General features: G+C 48.7%; 1 protein-coding gene across 4 annotated transcripts in view; it reads left to right on the top strand.

Annotated features, from left to right (window-relative positions):
• FAM234B (family with sequence similarity 234 member B) overlaps nt 1-17,127 on the top strand; it is a 63,055-nt gene that overhangs the window by 16,477 nt on the left and 29,451 nt on the right. For all 4 annotated transcript variants that reach the window (XR_008844843.1, XM_056523812.1, XM_056523811.1 and 1 more), the window contains 3 exons: nt 4,632-4,727; nt 13,401-13,589; nt 16,996-17,126. Coding sequence is in view for 3 of the 4 variants with exons in the window: in XM_056523812.1 (XP_056379787.1) it covers nt 4,632-4,727; nt 13,401-13,589; nt 16,996-17,126 (416 nt within the window). In the remaining variant the exon portion in view is untranslated. The remainder of the gene's footprint in view (nt 1-4,631; nt 4,728-13,400; nt 13,590-16,995; nt 17,127) is intronic.

Genomic DNA, 17,127 nt, shown 5'->3' with positions numbered 1-17,127 from the left:
CACCTGCCAGAGCCACCCGGCCGACCACCACTCATGGGAAAATTGCTGCCTGGGGGTCAGGTAAAAAATTTCTGTGGCCACATGCAGGGGACATTAAATTTAGAGATATAGGGGAAGAATCATCAAGACCTGTGCTGAGGAAAATTTGACCAGTTGCTCATAGCAACCAATCAGATCGCTTCTTTTATTTTTCAGAGGCTCTTTCAAAAATGAAAGAAGCATTTTGATTGGTTGCTATAGGCAACTGGTCAACTATCCCTCTGCACAGACTTTACTGAATCTTCCCCATATAGCAGTGGTTCTCAACCTTTTTTGTGACTGTACCCCCAAAGGGTGAAAGTGTGTCCGCGGGTACCCCCCGCACAAAACTTACGCGTAAGGGGTACCCCCGGACAAAATAAGTCATAAAATTACTTATTTTCATAATGGTGTGTTCTTACCTTTATATTAATGCGATACTTAATCCCCTTGTGCTATTATTGCCCCCTCCATCTTAATCCCCTTGTGCCATTATTATCCGATATGGCAAAAGGGGATCAGAGGGAGGGGGGAATAATGGCACAAGGGGGATTAAGATGGAGGGGGGTTAATCATCAACCCCCCCCCCTCCATCTTAATGCCCTTGTGCCATTATTTCCCCCTCCCTCTGATTCCCTTTTGCCATTATCCCTTCCCTCTCCATCTTAATGCCCTTATGCAATTATTTCTCCCTCATCCCCCCCCCCCCTCCGATCCTCCTGGGCTAATATATACATATAGTAACATCACTACCTCCCTCCGATACACTTAGTTTTTACTTTTTTTTTTAACATTACCCCCGGCCTGTTCGGGTATACAACGCGTCCAGTCCCCGGAGTCCTGTTTGACAGGGCCGCACTGATAGGTGATGTCCTCCTGCGCTGTGTTGCACCTCCGCGCAACATCAGGGGACATCATGCTCCCATCAGAAACACACTATGCGCCAGGGACTCAAATCATGCAGTGCCAGACGTGTCCCCTTGCTTAAGCCAGTACATGTCCGGGCCCGTCTGAAGTTTGCTAGAGAGCATTTGGATGATTCAGAAGAGGATTGGGAGAATGTCATATGGTCAGATGAAACCAATGTAGAACTTTTTGTTAAAAACTCAACTCGTCGTGTTTGGAGGAGAAAGAATGCTGAGTTGCATCCAAAGAACACCATGTATCATGAGATTTTGAGGGAAAACCTCCAGCAAGGGCATTGAAGATGATACGTGGCTGGGTCATTCAGCATGACAATGATCCCAAACACACCGCCCGGGCAACAAAGGAATTGCTTGGTAAGAAGCATTTCAATGTCCTGGAGTGAGAGTCCGTGTTTCCCAGCGACAGCCCCAAAACATCACTACTCTAGAGGAGATCAGCATGGAGGAATGGGCTAAAATATCAGCAACAGTGTGTGAAAACCTTGTGAAGACTTACAGAAAACCTTTGACCTCTGTCATTGTTATTGACCAAATACTTAATTTCCACCATAATTTGCAAATAAATTCTTTATTTTTCTCATTATGTCTCTCATAGTTGAGGTATATACCTATGATGAAAATTACAGGCCTCTCATCTTTTTAAGTAGCAGAACTTGCACAATTGGTGGCTGACTAAATACTATTTTCCCCATTGTATTTATACAGTTATCGCTTGTATGAGCACTAGTAATCATGGAATATCATGTGAGATGCTTCTGCCTGGATTTTCCGTGATTTAAAATTAGGGGCCAAAATCATAAATTTCGGCGCAAATTTTTTTTAATTATGGCAGGGAAAAAAATTCTAAAAATGTCAGCAGATTCTGCTAGGAAATTCTGCCCTGTAAACATAGATGTATCCAGGATTAGTAAAACAGAGCTGATTCTTTCTGATTTGCAGCTCAGTTCCATTGTAGTAAATGGAGCTGAGTTATAATTCCACACACAGCCTGAGGACAGGTGTGGCGCTTTATTTTTTATTTTTGAAAGAAATTAGCTATTTTACTGTTGCTGGATAATCCCATTAATTGCATATTGCCTGCTTTGTAAATAATATAGTTTCACATAGTTTCTGTCAGATATTATGTACACTGCAGGGTTTTGTGTACTGTAAATACATACGCTGCAGGATTTCTTGTAGTTACCAGAACAGACCGACGGGACTGAGGGAGATCAGAACGCTGACACTTACCGTATTTTTCGCCATATAAGACGCACTTTTTCTTCCCCAAAATTGGGGGGAAAAAGTCGCTGCGTCTTATACGGCGAATACACCCCTATCGCGGCGGTCCCTGCGGCCATCAACGGCCGGGACCCGCGGCTAATACAGGACATCACCGATCGCTGTGATGCCCTGTATTAACCCTTCAGACGCGGCGATCAAAGCTGACCGCCACGTCTGAAGGGAAAGTGACACTAACCCGGCTGTTCAGTCGGACTGTTCGGGACCGCCGCGATTTCACCGCGGCGGTCCCGAACAGCCCGACTGAATAGCCGGGTTAGTGCTTACAGGACACCAGAAGGGACCTTACCTGCCTCCTCGGTGTCTTCTCCGTTCAGGGATCCCCTGTATGGCCGGCGCTCACCTTCCTCGTCATCACGTCGTCGCGTACATGCGTCGGCGTGCGTAACAACGTGATGGCGGCGACGGAGAGCGAGGATACCCGGCCGGCAGCAGAGACGTTCCAGAGCAACGGGGACACGGCAACAGCGATGGAGCGACATCCAGGGCAGCGGTGACGGGTCCGGAGCGGCGGGGACACGTGAGTATTACCTCCTATGCAGTGGTCTTCAATCTGCGGACCTCCAGATGTTGCAAAACTACAACTCCCAGCATGCCCGGACAGCCAACTGCTGTCCGGGCATGCTGGGAGTTGTAGTTTTGCAACTTCTGGAGATCCGCAGGTTGAAGACCACTATTGGTTTCAAAATCTTACATTTTTTAGATTTTGCACGCCGTTGCGTCCTATAGGACGAAAAATACGGTAAGTCATCCGTCTAGAAAAGCTGAAAATGCAGCTTTGGCATAAAAAAACTTGTATTTCCTGATCCTCCACAGGTCAGGAATGTACCTTTTTTCAATATTGCATTCCAGGAGCCATAACTTTTTTTTTATTTTTGTCGACAGAACCCTATGAGGACTTGCTATCTTGCAGGTCATATTTTAAAGGGGTACTCCGCTGGAAAACTTTTTTTTAATCAGCTGGGGCCAAAAAGTTAAACAGATTTGTAAATTACTATTTAAAAATCTTAATCCTTCCATTACTTATCAGCTGCTGTATACTACAGAGGAAGTTTTATAGTTCTTTCCAGTCTGACCACAGTGCTCTCTGCTGACACCTCTGTCCATGTCAGGAACTGTCCAGAGGAGAAACATAGCCAAGGCAGGCCTCGCAGGGGCATTGTTGGGGGTGACAGAGTCTTCTCTCTTTTTATGAGCACCAAAAGCTGTCCGAGAATGCTGGGAGTGGTAGTTTAGCAACAGCTGGAGGCACCCTGGTTGGGAAACACTGACCTAGAGGTTGATATTGACTGCTGCATCTAGGAGGAAGAAGGGTACCTGTCATGAAAATAATCTTTTGACCTGTCAATGCTTAGACCAGGGTTTCCCAACCAGGGTGCCTCCAGCTGTTGCAAAACTATAACTCCCGACATGCTGGGAGTTGTAGTTTTGCAACAGCTAGAGGCCCCCTGGTTTGAAAACACTGTCTTAGACCCCCATTGATCAGCAAAACATGCCAGGAGAAGCGCACACTTAAAGAGTACCTGTCATGATCTTGTTGAATTTTATAATCCTCCCAGGTCATTGTCCCCATCATGATAAACCACCCCCTGCCTTTATTTTTATTATTTTTTAGTTTTCTACCTTGATATTGTATTTTCTGCTCATTCTCATTGGGAAGGGGAGTTTCCCAGCAGGCGTGACATCATCTGAAGCCATACAGGGGAGAACTTCCTCCCTCACTCTGCTACACACAATCCAGAGCAGTTTAGTGTGAGATGAGCTATGATTGGCTAAGGCTGCACACACACCCCCCTCAGCACTCCAGACTGCATTTCCTGATTTTGGACTTCTGCCAGGCCAACAGGAGTCTAAAGTCTGTGCAAGAGATAGGGGGAAATGTGCTCTGGACAAGCAGGGAGACACCTAGTGGCAGCTTTTTTTAAACACAAATAAAACATAGAAAAATTAATTTTTTTAAACAAAGTACATTAGAAAGATTTTTTTATTTACCATAAGGAGTGCAATGGCAAAAATTATTTTTAATGAAAGTGCACATTTAAGCGCTTCACTCCCTGGCTTGCAGTAATCTCTGTCCTGCAGCTCCATTATAAATCTATGGGGCCATCCAGAGAAACTTGACAGAAATTGCTGTAAGCCAGGGAGTGAAGTGTTCCAAATTTTTTTTTTTAATGAAGGGTTCACTTTAAACAGCCAGAACAGAAGCTGTCTGCAGGCCTGGTTGTCAGCCATCCCTGGGCTCCTGCAGACATCTTGCAGAGACAGATTCTGTGCCCGGCCATATTGATGGTGTAAACATACACCTAAGGGCATACAGGTGCCGGAGGGGTACAGTATAAATATAGACATTTACAATTTGTTTTACAAGACATTGTTATAATTTACCATTTTATTGTCATTTTATAGAATTTTCCTCCCCTCTGGAGCTGTTTGATGTGAATAAGGATGGAACACAGGATATACTGCTGACGTTCTTGTCTTCCAAAACCGGTGAACCACAGGGTAAGGTGAAAGCAATGACATAAATGGGCGACCACTGTAGTACATACAGTATATCACATATGTAAGTCCACCCCTCACATTATATACACACTGCTCAAAAAATAAAGGGAACACTAAAATAACACATCGTAGATCTGAATGAATGAACTAATCGTATGAAATACTTTCGTCTTTACATACGGTAGTTGAATGTGCTGACAATAAAATCACACAAAAATTATCAATGGAAATCAAATTTATCAACCCATGGAGGTCTGGATATTGAGTCACACTCAAAATCAAAGTGGACACTACAGGCTGATCCAAAGTGGACACCACACTACAGGCTGATCCAACTTTATGTAATGTCCTTAAAACACATAACAATGAGGCTCAGTAGTGTGTGTGGCCTCCACGTGCCCGTATGACCTCTCTATAATGCCTGGGCATGCTCCTAATGAGGTGGTGGATGGTCTCCTGAGAGATGTCCTACCAGACCTGGACTAAAGCATCCGCCAACTCCTGGACAGTCTGTGGTGCAACGTGGTGTTGGTGGATGGAGCGAGACGTGATGTCCCAGATGTGCTCAATCGGATTCAGGTCTGGGAAACGGGCGGGCCAGTCCATAGCATCAATGCCTTCCTCCTGCAGGAACTGCTGACACACTCCAGCCACATGAGGTCTAGCACTGTCTTGCATTAGGAGGAACCCAGGGCCAACCGCACCAGCATATGGTCTCACAAGGGGTCTGAGGATCTCATCTCGGTATCTAATGGCAGTCAGGCTACCTCTGGCAAGCACATGGAGGGCTGTGCCGCTCACCAAAGAAATACCACCAAACACCATTACTGACCCACCACCAAACCGGTCATGCTGGAGGATGTTGCAGGCAGCACATCGTCTCCAGACTCTGTCATGTCTGTCGCATGTGTTCAGTATGAACCTGCTTTCATCTGTGAAGAGCACAGGGTGCCAGTGGCGAATTTGCCAATCTTGGTGTTCTCTGGCAAATGCCAAACGTTCTGCGTGGGGTTGGGCTGTAAGCACAACCCCCACCTGTGGATGTCGGGCCCTCATACCACACTCATGGAGTCTGTTTCTGACCGATTGAGTTGACACATGTACATTTGCGGCCTGCTGGAGGTAATTTTGCAGGGCTCTTGCAGTGCTCCTCCTGCTCCTCCTTGCACAAAGACAGAGGTAGCGGTCCTGCTGCTGGGTTGTTGCCCTCCTACGGCCTCCTCCATGTCTCTTGATGTACTGGCCTGTCTCCTGGTAGGGCCTCCATGCTCTGGACACTACACTGACAGACACAGCAAACCTTCTTGCCACAGCTTGCATTGATGTGCCATCCTGGATGAGCTGCACTACATGAGCCACTTGTGTGGGTTGTGGACTCCATCTCATGCTACCACTAGAGTGAAAGCACCGCCAGCATTCAAAAGTGACCAAAACATCAGCCAGGAAGCATAGGAACTGAGAAGTGGTCTGTGGTCACCACCTGCAGAACCGCTCCTTTATTGGGTGTCTTGCTAATTGCCTATAATTTCCACCTGTTGTCTGCTCCATTTGCACAACAGCATGTGGAATTGATTGTCAATCAGTGTTGCTTCCTGAGTGGACAGTGTGATTTCACAGAAGTGTCATTGACTTGGAGTTACATTGTGTTGTATAAGTGTTCCCTTTATTTTTTTGATCAGTGAAGTATCTCATATATGTAAATCCACCCTTCACATTATATATACAGTATATCACGTGCACTCAACTTCTTTGTTGACCATGATGAAGCCTGTTCTGAGTAGAAACTGTCCTGTGAAACCAATGTATGGTCTTGCCCACCGTGCTGCAGCTCAGTTTCATGGTCTTGCCAATCTTCTTATAGCCTAGGCCATCTTTATGAAGAGCAACAATTTTTTTTCAGATCTTCAGTGAGTTCTTTGCCATAAGGTGCCATATTGAACTTCTAGGGACCAGTATTATAGAGTGTGAGAGCAATAACACCAAATTTAAAACACCTGCTCCCCATTCACATCCAAGACTTTGTAACATTTTGTAAGTCACATGACATCGGGGAGGGAAAATGGCTAATTGGACCTGATTTGGACATTTCCACTTAGGGGTGTATTCATTTTTGTTGCCAAGGTATAGATATGGTTAATGTCTGTGTGTTGAGTTATTTTGAAGGGACACAATGTTAAACACAGTTTTACAGACTGTGCATTCACTACTTTACATTGTACCAGAGGGTAATTTTTTCAGTGTTGTCACCAAAAAAGATAGAAGAAAATATTTACAAAAATATGAGAAGTGGACTGTATATAACCTTGAGATGGACTTGTAACCTTGAGACAGTTCTCTTCTCCTCTTTCTGTTGTCCATGCTTAGTGTGGCACACACAGACACACAATGCAAAGACTAAATGAACTTCTCTCCTTTTTATCTGCTTTCAGGTGTGATTTATATTTCTCGGTCGGAAACCATTGGGGGACACAGACGGTGGGTATATGCTCTTGCCGCTAGGAGGCGCTGACACTAGGCATACAAAAAAAGTCATCCCCTCCCGGCAGGCTATGCCCCGCCTACTGGCCCTGAACATATCAGTTTTAGCTTAGTGTCCTAGGAGGCAAGTCACAGGTCTGGAGTTCTCCAGACCCGATCTTCTTTTTTGTTTTTTCGATAGGGCCTGTTTAGATTCTTTTATTCCTTTTATTTTCCTTTTTCTCAGGTGGGGGTTCAGGAGCATGGCGCTACCTGTTCCCCCATATGCGGCTAAGGGGCACGGGACATAAGATACAAATGCACCGTTAACCACTTCCCGCCAACGGCCAGAACATGGGGTAGTACCTTGGGTCCAGGTCCCCCTATATTCCCTGCCCGTCCTGGTCTGTAGCAGCATGACGTGATGCCGGCATCCATAAGTCTGGCTGAAGACGCCTTCGGGTGGAAGACATCTTCAGGTGAGCATGGTTACTAGGTGAGTATGTCTACCCCCCCCCTCCCTCCCTCCCTCCCTCCCACCCCACTAGCTGGAGTTTCCCCTTTTCCTGAAGTTAAACTTTGAGAGGAAGGGACTTATCTCCATTTTATTGAGGCTGGGGACCGGTTCATGTGCTCCCTTCAGTGTGCTTTTGCAGTGCCGGGGCTCCGGGACAGTGTTCCCTCTCCCTCCCCGACACTGTCCTTCACTTTAGCGGGGGAATCTCTTTCACTGCTCCTACAGCTCCGCTGCGCTCGGGCGGCCGGCGAAGTTTTTTACTTTCGTTCTCTCTTCGGGAGCCGCGCGGCGGTTTTACAGCCGGCGTCTTCTCCCTGCATGCGGACATTACGGCTGCTGCAGGGATCGCGCAGCTGGTTCTTTCTCCCGGCCAGACGCCGGAGCTCGTGAAGGGGTTAAGGTGACATGGCGGTTGCGATGCCGGAGCTTCGGCCGCGTGTGGCGAAGCTCCACCCACCGCTCGCGTTCTCCTGTGGCAATTCAGCGCGCGCACCCAAGGGTCACTGATTAGCCTATCAGCTGGTGCGTGCGCGCGCTTGGGGATCGTTGTTAACCAATAGACTGGGTCCAGGGAGGCGGCCTGCCCTGTATGTGGCTAGCTCCTCCCCCTTTCTCTCTCTTCTGCTCCGTGCCTCACGCAGCGGTTCCTGGTCTCTCTCAGCTCCGTTTAACAGCCTCTTCTGCCTGCATAGGGACACAGACCTGGTGAGATTGCTCCAATTTTTTCTTTGTAGTCATTTGGGCTACCAGCTATGTCCGACCCCAGACAGGCTAGGGCACTGGTTACCTACTATGCATGTGTGGGCTGTAAATCCAAAATCCCGGGGGGTTCCACTGAATCTTCCTGCTCCGCCAGCTCCTCCAAACTGACTTCGCCATCGGTTTCTCTGGCTCCCGATGTTCCAGCGGAATGCGTGGGGCCCTTCCCTCCTCCAGAGTGGGTATCTTCCCTTACCCAGTAAATTTCTGAGTTGGCTAGGGTCTCCAAGTCAGTGGCCTCTGCCTTGGAACAGTCTTATCTGCGGGATTCACCCAGAGGCTCGCGCTCAGTGTCCCCGGACCCACTATTCCTCCGCGCTTCTAAGCGTGCTAAGGTGGTTACCTCTGGCTCCTCTCGGGAGCACGTCCGGGGTGGCCCTTCATTTCGCCGCTCTCGCTCTTCCTCTCCGACTCTTGTGCATACCCCCCCGCTCCAGGGGCCGTTCTCCTGGTCATCGTTCAAGGTCCCCGTCTTCTCATTCCAGGTCTCCCTCTCCTCAGTCTAGGGCTGCCTCCGTAGGCTCCCGTTCCCCGGGAGAAGCAGTGGACGATGGATCAGATTCCGCCTCGGTTCATGAGGATTACTTTACAAAGTCTGATATGGTGGACGGATTAGTGTCAGCCATCCGGGACACCTTTCAACTGGAGGAACCTGGAGCTTCGGATCTGGATCCAGAACTTTCCTTTCGCCGCTTGCGGTGTGCTCCCAAGGTTTCAAGGTTTTCAGTTCTCATGCAGAATTTGATGCCTTGCTGGACGCAGCTTGGAAACACCTCGTAAGAAGATTTCAGGGAATCAAGAAGGTTCAAGCCCGGTTTCCCTTCCCTCAGGATCTAGTTTCCACCCAAGGTTGATCCTCCAGTCTCCCGCCTTTCCAAGTCCACTATGCTACCTCTTGCGGACGCAGCGTCCCTTAAGGATCCTGCTGACAAGAAGATGGAAAATTTGGCGAAGTCCGCCTTTTGAAGCAGCTGGGTCCTCATTACTTCCCACTTTTGCTTCCACTTGGGTGGCCAAGGCGGTGTCGGTTTGGGCTTCGCAGCTTCGCCAGGGTGTCCTTTCTGGAATCTCCAGGGAGGAACTGGCAGAAGCGGCTCACCAGCTCTCTCAGGCGGGTGATTTTCTCTGCTCAGCGGCCTTGGAATCCGCTCGCTGCTCGGCCTTTGCCTCGGCCAACTTGGTCGCCATTCGCCACGCCATGTGGCTGAAGGTGTGGGACGCCGACGCTGCTTCGAAGAGGTCTCTGATGGAGTTTCCTTTCTCTGGTTCCCGGGTCTTTGGGAAACGGTTGGATGAGATTATTTCCGAAGCTACGGGAGGTAAAAGTTCTCTGTTTCTACAAAACAAGCCTCTTCGCTCTGACCCCTCGGAAGGCGGCTTCCTTTCAGCCCTTTTGGTCAATGGCACAGGGCTGCCCTTCCAAACAAGTGCACCCTCCCTCTCATAGAGCTCCCTCCTTCAAGGCACGCTCCTCATGGAAGTCGGACAACAGATCTGGCAGTTTTGCGGCCAAATCTGGTACCCGTAAGCCTGCCTCTTCCTGAAGGGGCGCCCCCACCTGGCCCGTATGGTGGCTGCCATGGAAGCAGTCCCCTTCACCCAGTTTCATTATCGCTCCCTCCAACTGGCCATCCTGGACAGGTGGGACAAGTCTCCATTGTTCCTGGATCGCCGGATTCTTTTGCCTCCGGCGGTACGGCGGTCCCTTCTTTGGTGGCTCCATTCTCCCCTTCTTCTGGGGAGGTCTTTTCTTCCACTTCGTTGGCAGATCGTCACCACCGATGCGAGTCTCCTGGGCTGGGGAGGGGTGTTTCGAGACCTGACAGTCAAGGGTCGCTGGTCTCCCTTGGAAGCCCGCCTTCCCATCAATCTCCTGGAGCTTTGAGCAATCTTCCTTTGCCTCCTCCACTGGGAGACTCTCCTTCAGGGTAAGCTGGTCCGGGTTCAGTCGGACAACGCGACGGCTGTCGCATACATCAATCGCCAAGGCAGTACCCGGAGTCGCTCGGCGATGGAGGAGGTCTCCAAGATTCTTCTCTGGGCCGAGGCTTGAGTTCCTACTCTTTCGGCGATCCACATTCCGGGTGTGGACAATTGGGAAGCGGACTTTCTCAGATGTTTTTCGGCAGACCCGGGGGAGTGGTCTCTCCACCCGGAGGTGTTCTCACAGCTCTGCAACCGCTGGGGGACTCCGGATGTGGATCTCTTCGCATCTTGCCACAACAGGAGGGTTCCCCTCTTTGTGGCGAAGTCGCTGGACCCTTTGGCCTTAGCAGTGGACGCTCTGGTCATTATGCCTCTTCTCCTCCTGCCCAGGGTTCTGAGGAAACTCAAGGCGGAGGTTGTTCCTGCCATTCTGGCAGACGTCGTCCGGCTGGTCGACGACGTGCAGCTGTGTCTTCAGCTTAACCCTGATCTTCTTTCTCAGGGTCCTCTGCCACCCCAATTTACTGTCGCTGCATTTGACGGTGTGGCGGTTGAAACTGCGGTATTGAGGGCACACTGGTTCTCTTGGGAGGCTATTCGTACCATGCTTCGGGCACGCAAACCTTCCTCGGCTAGGATTTATCACCACACCTGGAAAGCTTATTTTCGGTGGTGCGAGGCGCAAAATTTTTCTCCGGTGGTGTTTTCCTTTCCGCGTCTTCTTGCTTTTCTCCAGGCGGGGTTGGACCAACATTTGACCCTTAGCTCTCTTAAGGGTCAGGTTTCTGCTCTTTCTATCCTTTTCCAACGGCAGTTGGCCTCTAATTCCCATGTCCGCACCTTTTTGCAGGGAGTGGCCCACAGGGCTCCTCCTTTTAGGTCCCCCACTCCTCCGTGGGACCTCAACCTGGTGCTTGGGGCTTTGAGGGAGGCTCCTTTCGAACCTCTTAGGGATGCCTCTCTTTGTATCCTTTCGTGGAAGGTCGCTTTTCTCATTGCCATCACTTCTATTCGGATGGTCTCTGAGCTGGCGTCCCTTTCCTGCCGTTCACCTCTTTTGGTGCTTCATCAGGGCAAGGTGGTTTTTCGTCCACCTTCTTCCTTCTTGCCCAAAGTAGTTTCCTCTTTTCATGTGAACGAAGAGATCGTTCTTCCTTCTTTTTGTCCTTCTCCTTCCAATGCCAAGGAGCGTTCCCTTCACACCCTTGACGTGGTTCAGGCTGTCCGGATCTACCTTTCGGTCACCTCCTCGTTTCGCCAGGGGGACTCTTTTTTTTTTCGTGATTCCTGAGGGTAGTCGCAAGGGTCTTCTGGCTTCCAAGGCCACCATTTGTCGGGGGATTCGCTCTGCCATTTCGGAATCGTACCGTCGCAAGGACAAGATTTCCCCTTTTCGGGTGACTGCGCATTCCACGTGTTCTTTTGGGGCTTCTTGGAGTCTCCGTAATAGGGCTTCGGCCCTGCAAGTCTGTAAGGCGGCCACCTGGTCGTCCTTGCATACGTTCACAAAATTCTATCAAGTGCATACTTTTGCGTCGGCGTCAGTTTGGGCCGCAAGGTGTTGCAGGCAGCAGTGGCATCCTCCTCTGCTTGATTTTGAGTTGAGTATCTTTCTCCCCACCCGGGGACCACTTTGGTTCGTCCCGCGGTCTGTGTCCCCCAATGGTTTCAGACCGAGAAAAGTATATTTATTATGCTTACCGTAAAATCTCTTTCTCGGAGGATCCATTGGGGGACACAGCGCCCGCCCATGGTTTGGGTAGAAGTTTCTGTTAGTTTTGTCCGAGAGGTGGCTCGGTTTTTTCTTTTGTCTGATTCTCTCGGACTCCTGCTGGTTTTTCTTTTTCTGTAGGTTGCCTCCTACTGCTTTGAGACTACACTGATATGTTCAGGGCCAGAAGGCGGGGTATAGCCTGCCGGGAGAGGCCGACTTTTTTTGTATGCCTAGTGTCAGCGCCTCCTAGCGGCAAGAGCATATACCCACGGTCTGTGTCCCCCAATGCTCCGAGAAAGAGATAAAAAATCTACTTATTGCCCACACCTGTTACTTGCTCCAGAGTTTAAAGGAGCATCACATGCTTGAAACAATCTTATTTTTCCACAATTTTTAAAGGGTGCCAATAATTTTGTCCAGCCCATTTTTGGAGTTTGGTGTGACATTATGTCCAATTAGCTTTTTTCCCTCCCTTTTTTGGTTTAGTTCCGATACACACAAAGGGAATAAACATGTGTATAGCAAAACATGTGTTATTGCAATCCTTTTCTGTGAGAAATACTTCACTTTCTTGAAAAATTTTAGGGGTGCCAACATTTACGGCCATGACTGTATAATGTGAGGGATGGATTCACTTATGGGAGATACTGTATATATATATAATGTAAGGGGTGGACTCACTTATGGGAGATACTGTATATATAATGTGAGGGGTGGACTCATTTATGTGACATACTGTATATAGTGTGAGGGGTGTACTCACTTATGGGAGATACTCTAGTTGCACCAAGCGCCTGATCATAATGGCTGATAGGTTAGAACCAGAGTGGGGTCTTGAAGCGGGTCCCTCACGTCCCTAGCATAAAATGGCGTAGCACTGAGCGTCGATCACCACCACCGCAACACCAATGCTCACAGGGGGAATGACCCACTGGCAGAGCAGCCCCAATGCCCCTCAAACCAGTCCCAGGGCCGCGCCTCCCCAGAGACATGGTTCCGTGGCAGCAACGGACGCCGCACAGCACCACACCAGTGTGAACAAGGTGTAAAAGCTCACTTACCATGTGCTCCCAGTCAGACTGGGAGGCTGCCAGAAGGGAAGGGGCCCTGTGCAGGTTCTTGCTAATTTATATAGGGCTGGGCTGAGCGGAACGGGCAGAGTGCAGACCAAGTAAAAAAAAAAAAAAAAAAAGAAGAGGATAGAAAACACAATGTGCATAGAGCATCCACTTTCAATGTATTTAAATGCTTCTTTTAATAGAATGTAAACCTTTTCCTGTTTGGTCTCCATACTCTGCAGATGCTGGGAAGCAGCTCCCCTTTCTTTCTGTTCTGTCTGGGAATAGTGGGAATGTCTTGTGGAGCAGAAACACGCAGGAGAATCTCCGGAGTATTCAATGTGGACAACTCCTCTTAAAGCCTGAACCCAATGACACGTGTCTTCTAACTGGGACCTACAAGTTACTAAGCTTGATCGCTGCATCTACAGGTACATTCAGCTTTTCTGTAATAAACGGTATGGAATGGAGCCTTACATATGTCCAGCTACTATTTGTATTCACTTAGGGGGGGACTTTATCAACCGGCGTGCACCTGCAAACTAGCGTGCACAGAGTGTTTTTATTTTGTGAATTGACTTGGGCCAGAAATGTCATCCAATATTGCGCTATTTTTATGTAAGTAATATAATACAAACTTCCAAAAAACAGGTGCTTGGATCCTCATTGCCTTTGTTCGTGCCATGTAGTGTAGTGTGTAGTGGAATACCCCTTTAAACAAGTCTATATAAGGGGGGGGGGGAGGCTGGAGTGAGAGAGAAGGGGATGAGTTTAGAGAGCAGAGACAGAGAAACACAGAGAGAGGCTGCAAAGAGCAGTGTTTCCTAACCAGGGTGCCTCCAGCTGTTGCAAAACAATTCCCAGCATGCCCAGACAGCCTTTGGCAGTACGAGAATGCTGGGAGATTTAGCTTTGTAACAGCTGGAGGCACCCTGGTTGGGAAACGCTGGCAAAGAGACTACACAAGTTATCTAGTGTTAGATGTGACCCCAGGACTTGATCCGCACCTGCTCACTACCATAGAGATGTAGATGAGCAGGATCCCCGCTTCTGTGTGTGTGTGCAGTGTACGGGAGACATCATAGAGGGAAGGCTACACCCCGCAATATATGAACCCAGCCTTAACAGGGTCACAACTGTTCTTTCAATCAATTTTGCATAAATTTAAAAGGGTTAACCAGGATTAGAAAAACAGAACCAATTTCATCCAAAAACAGCTCCACGCCTGTCCTCAGGTTGGCTGTGGTATTTCAGCTTGATTCTATTCACTCCAATGGAATTGCGCTACAATACCACACACAACCTGAAGACAGGGTTGGTCACCACGCCCCCTCCCATTGACTTGCATTGAGGGGCGTGACCATGGCGTCACTAGGGACATTTACTTCCGAACGCTGGCCGGTGGAGTGTTCCTTTTACAACACCTCCTCCTACACCCCCCCCCCCTCCTTTATAGGGCAACATGTAACACTGTCTCTCAGTGAGCTCAGTCTGTGTGGAGATTAACTTTGGAAAGGACTGAGAGTTAATCTTCAGTCTAGGAAGCGAAAGAGGCTGTTCAGTCGGGCTGTTCGGGACCGCCGCGATTTCACCGCGGCGGTCCCGAACAGCCCGACTGAATAGCCGGGTTAGTGCTTACAGGACACCGGGAGGGACCTTACCTGCCTCCTCGGTGTCTTCTCCGTTCAGGGATCCCCTGTATGGCCGGCGCTCTCCTTCCTCGTCATCATGTTGTCGCGTATGTGCGTCGGCGTGCGTAACGACGTGATGGCGGCGACGGAGAGTGAGGATACCCGGCCGGCAGCAGAGACGTTCCGAAGCGACGGGGACACAGCGACAGCGATGGAGCGACATCCAGGGCAGTGGTGACGGGTCCGGAGCGGCGGGGACACGTGAGTATTACCTCCTATGCAGTGGTCTTCAATCTGCGGACCTCCAGATGTTGCAAAACTACAACTCCCAGCATGCCCGGACAGCCAACGGCTGTCCGGGCATGCTGGGAGTTGTAGTTTTGCAACATCTGGAGGTCCGCAGGTTGAAGACCACTATTGGGTTCAAAATGTTTATTTTTTTTAGATTTTGCCCCTAAAAATTGGGTGCGTCCTATAGGGCGAAAAATACGGTAAATTTTTGGGGAAAAAATGAATTTATTGATATATAATTAATGGTTTTTGTTTTATTTTCACATGTACTATTAATTTATGAAAACTTTGTTTATAGGAGAGTAACCATTTATGTATTGTATATAAACCAGCAGTTTGCACATTATGTGCTGTCGAAAATACAGATAAATCTTTGCTCTAATGAGTTCAAATGTTAAAAACAAGGTCAACCTGTATTAGAGAATGAGCTATTGTCCAGCTCACAAGTCAGGATGTTACCTGTAACACGTAAATCATTGGTGGTGCTTTGCATTGTTTTCTAGTTTGCATAAAGTCCGCACTAGTAGTGAGCGATCCCAGATATTCCATGTATAATATCCTATAAAATAATGATGAACAACAGCGCCTCAGTCCTGTGCCTAAAGGGGTACTCCAGTGGAAAACATGCTTTTTTTAATCAACTGGTGCCAAAAAGTTAAACAGATTTGTAAATTACCGTATTTTTCGCCATGTAAGACGCTCAAGACGCACCCAATTTTAAAGGATGAAAATCTAGAAAAAAAAGATTCTGAACCTTCAACCTGTGGACCTCCAGATGTTGCAAAACTACAACTCCCAGCATGCCCGGACAGCCGTTGGCTGTCCGGGCATGCTGGGAGTTGTAGTTTTGCAACATCTGGAGGTCCGCAGGTTGAAGACCACTGGTATAGGAGATAATACTCACCTGTCCCCGCCGCTCCGGACCCGTCACCGCTGCCCTGGATGTCGCCCTCCATCGCTGTCGCTGCGTCCCCGGGGTGTCCCTGTCGCTCCGGAACGTCTCTGCTGTCGGGTATCCTCGCTCTCCGTCGCCGCTATCACGTCGCTACGCACGCCGCTCCTATTGGATGCCGGGACGACATGATGACAACGAAGGAGAGGGCCGGCCATGCAGGGGATCCCGTCACGGAGCAGACACGGAGGAGGCAGGTAAGGTCCCTCCCGGTGTCCTGTAAGCTGTTCGGGACGCCGCGATTTCACCGCGGTGGCCCTGAACAGCCCGACTAAGCAGCCGGGTTAGTGTCACTTTCGCTTCGGACGCGGCGGTCAGCTTTGATCGCGGCATCTTAAGGGTAAATATAGGGTAATGTCCTGTATTAGCCGCGGGTCCCGGCCGTTGATGGCCGCAGGGACTGCCGCGATAGGACAGGGTTTTAATGTGTATTTGCCGTATAAGTTTTGAGGAAGAAAAAGTGCATCTTATACGGCGAAAAATACTGTACTTCTATTTAAAAATCTTTATCCTTCCTGTACTTATGAGCTGCTGTATGATCCACAGGAAGTTGTTTTCTTTTAGAATTTCCTTTCTGTCTGACCACAGTGCTCTCTGCTGACACCTCTGTCCATTTTAAGAACTGTTCAGAGTAGGAGGAAATCCCCATAGCAAACCTATCCTGCTCTGGACAGTTCCTGACATGGACAGAGGTGTCAGCAGAGAGCACTGTGGTCAGACAGAAAGGAAATTCAAAAAGAAAAGAATTTACTGTGCAGCATAAAGCAGCTAATAAGTACTGGAAGGATTAAGGTTTTTAAATAGAAGTAATTTACAAATTTGTTTAACTTTGTAGCACCAGTTGATTTAAAAAATAAAAAGTTTTCCAGTGGAGTTCCCCTTTAAACAAAAATGTAAATAATTTTTGGGGAGATTTGTGCACGGAAGTAACCCCTTCTTTTTTTTTCTGTGTTTTTTCTCAAGGGGAATCTTTATGGACCATGAGTCTAAACCACGTGTCCAGTGGAACAATAGCGGCTCCGGCTGTAATTCTGCCGGATCTGGATGATGATTTAACAAATGATTTGCTTGTTCTCACCATTGGGGAAAGTCAGG

This window comes from Hyla sarda, chromosome 6, assembly GCF_029499605.1.
Source record: "Hyla sarda isolate aHylSar1 chromosome 6, aHylSar1.hap1, whole genome shotgun sequence".
Lineage (NCBI taxonomy): Eukaryota > Metazoa > Chordata > Amphibia > Anura > Hylidae > Hyla > Hyla sarda.
The sequence above is the reverse complement of the archived record's forward strand: the minus strand, read 5'-3'. Positions and strand labels throughout refer to the sequence as shown.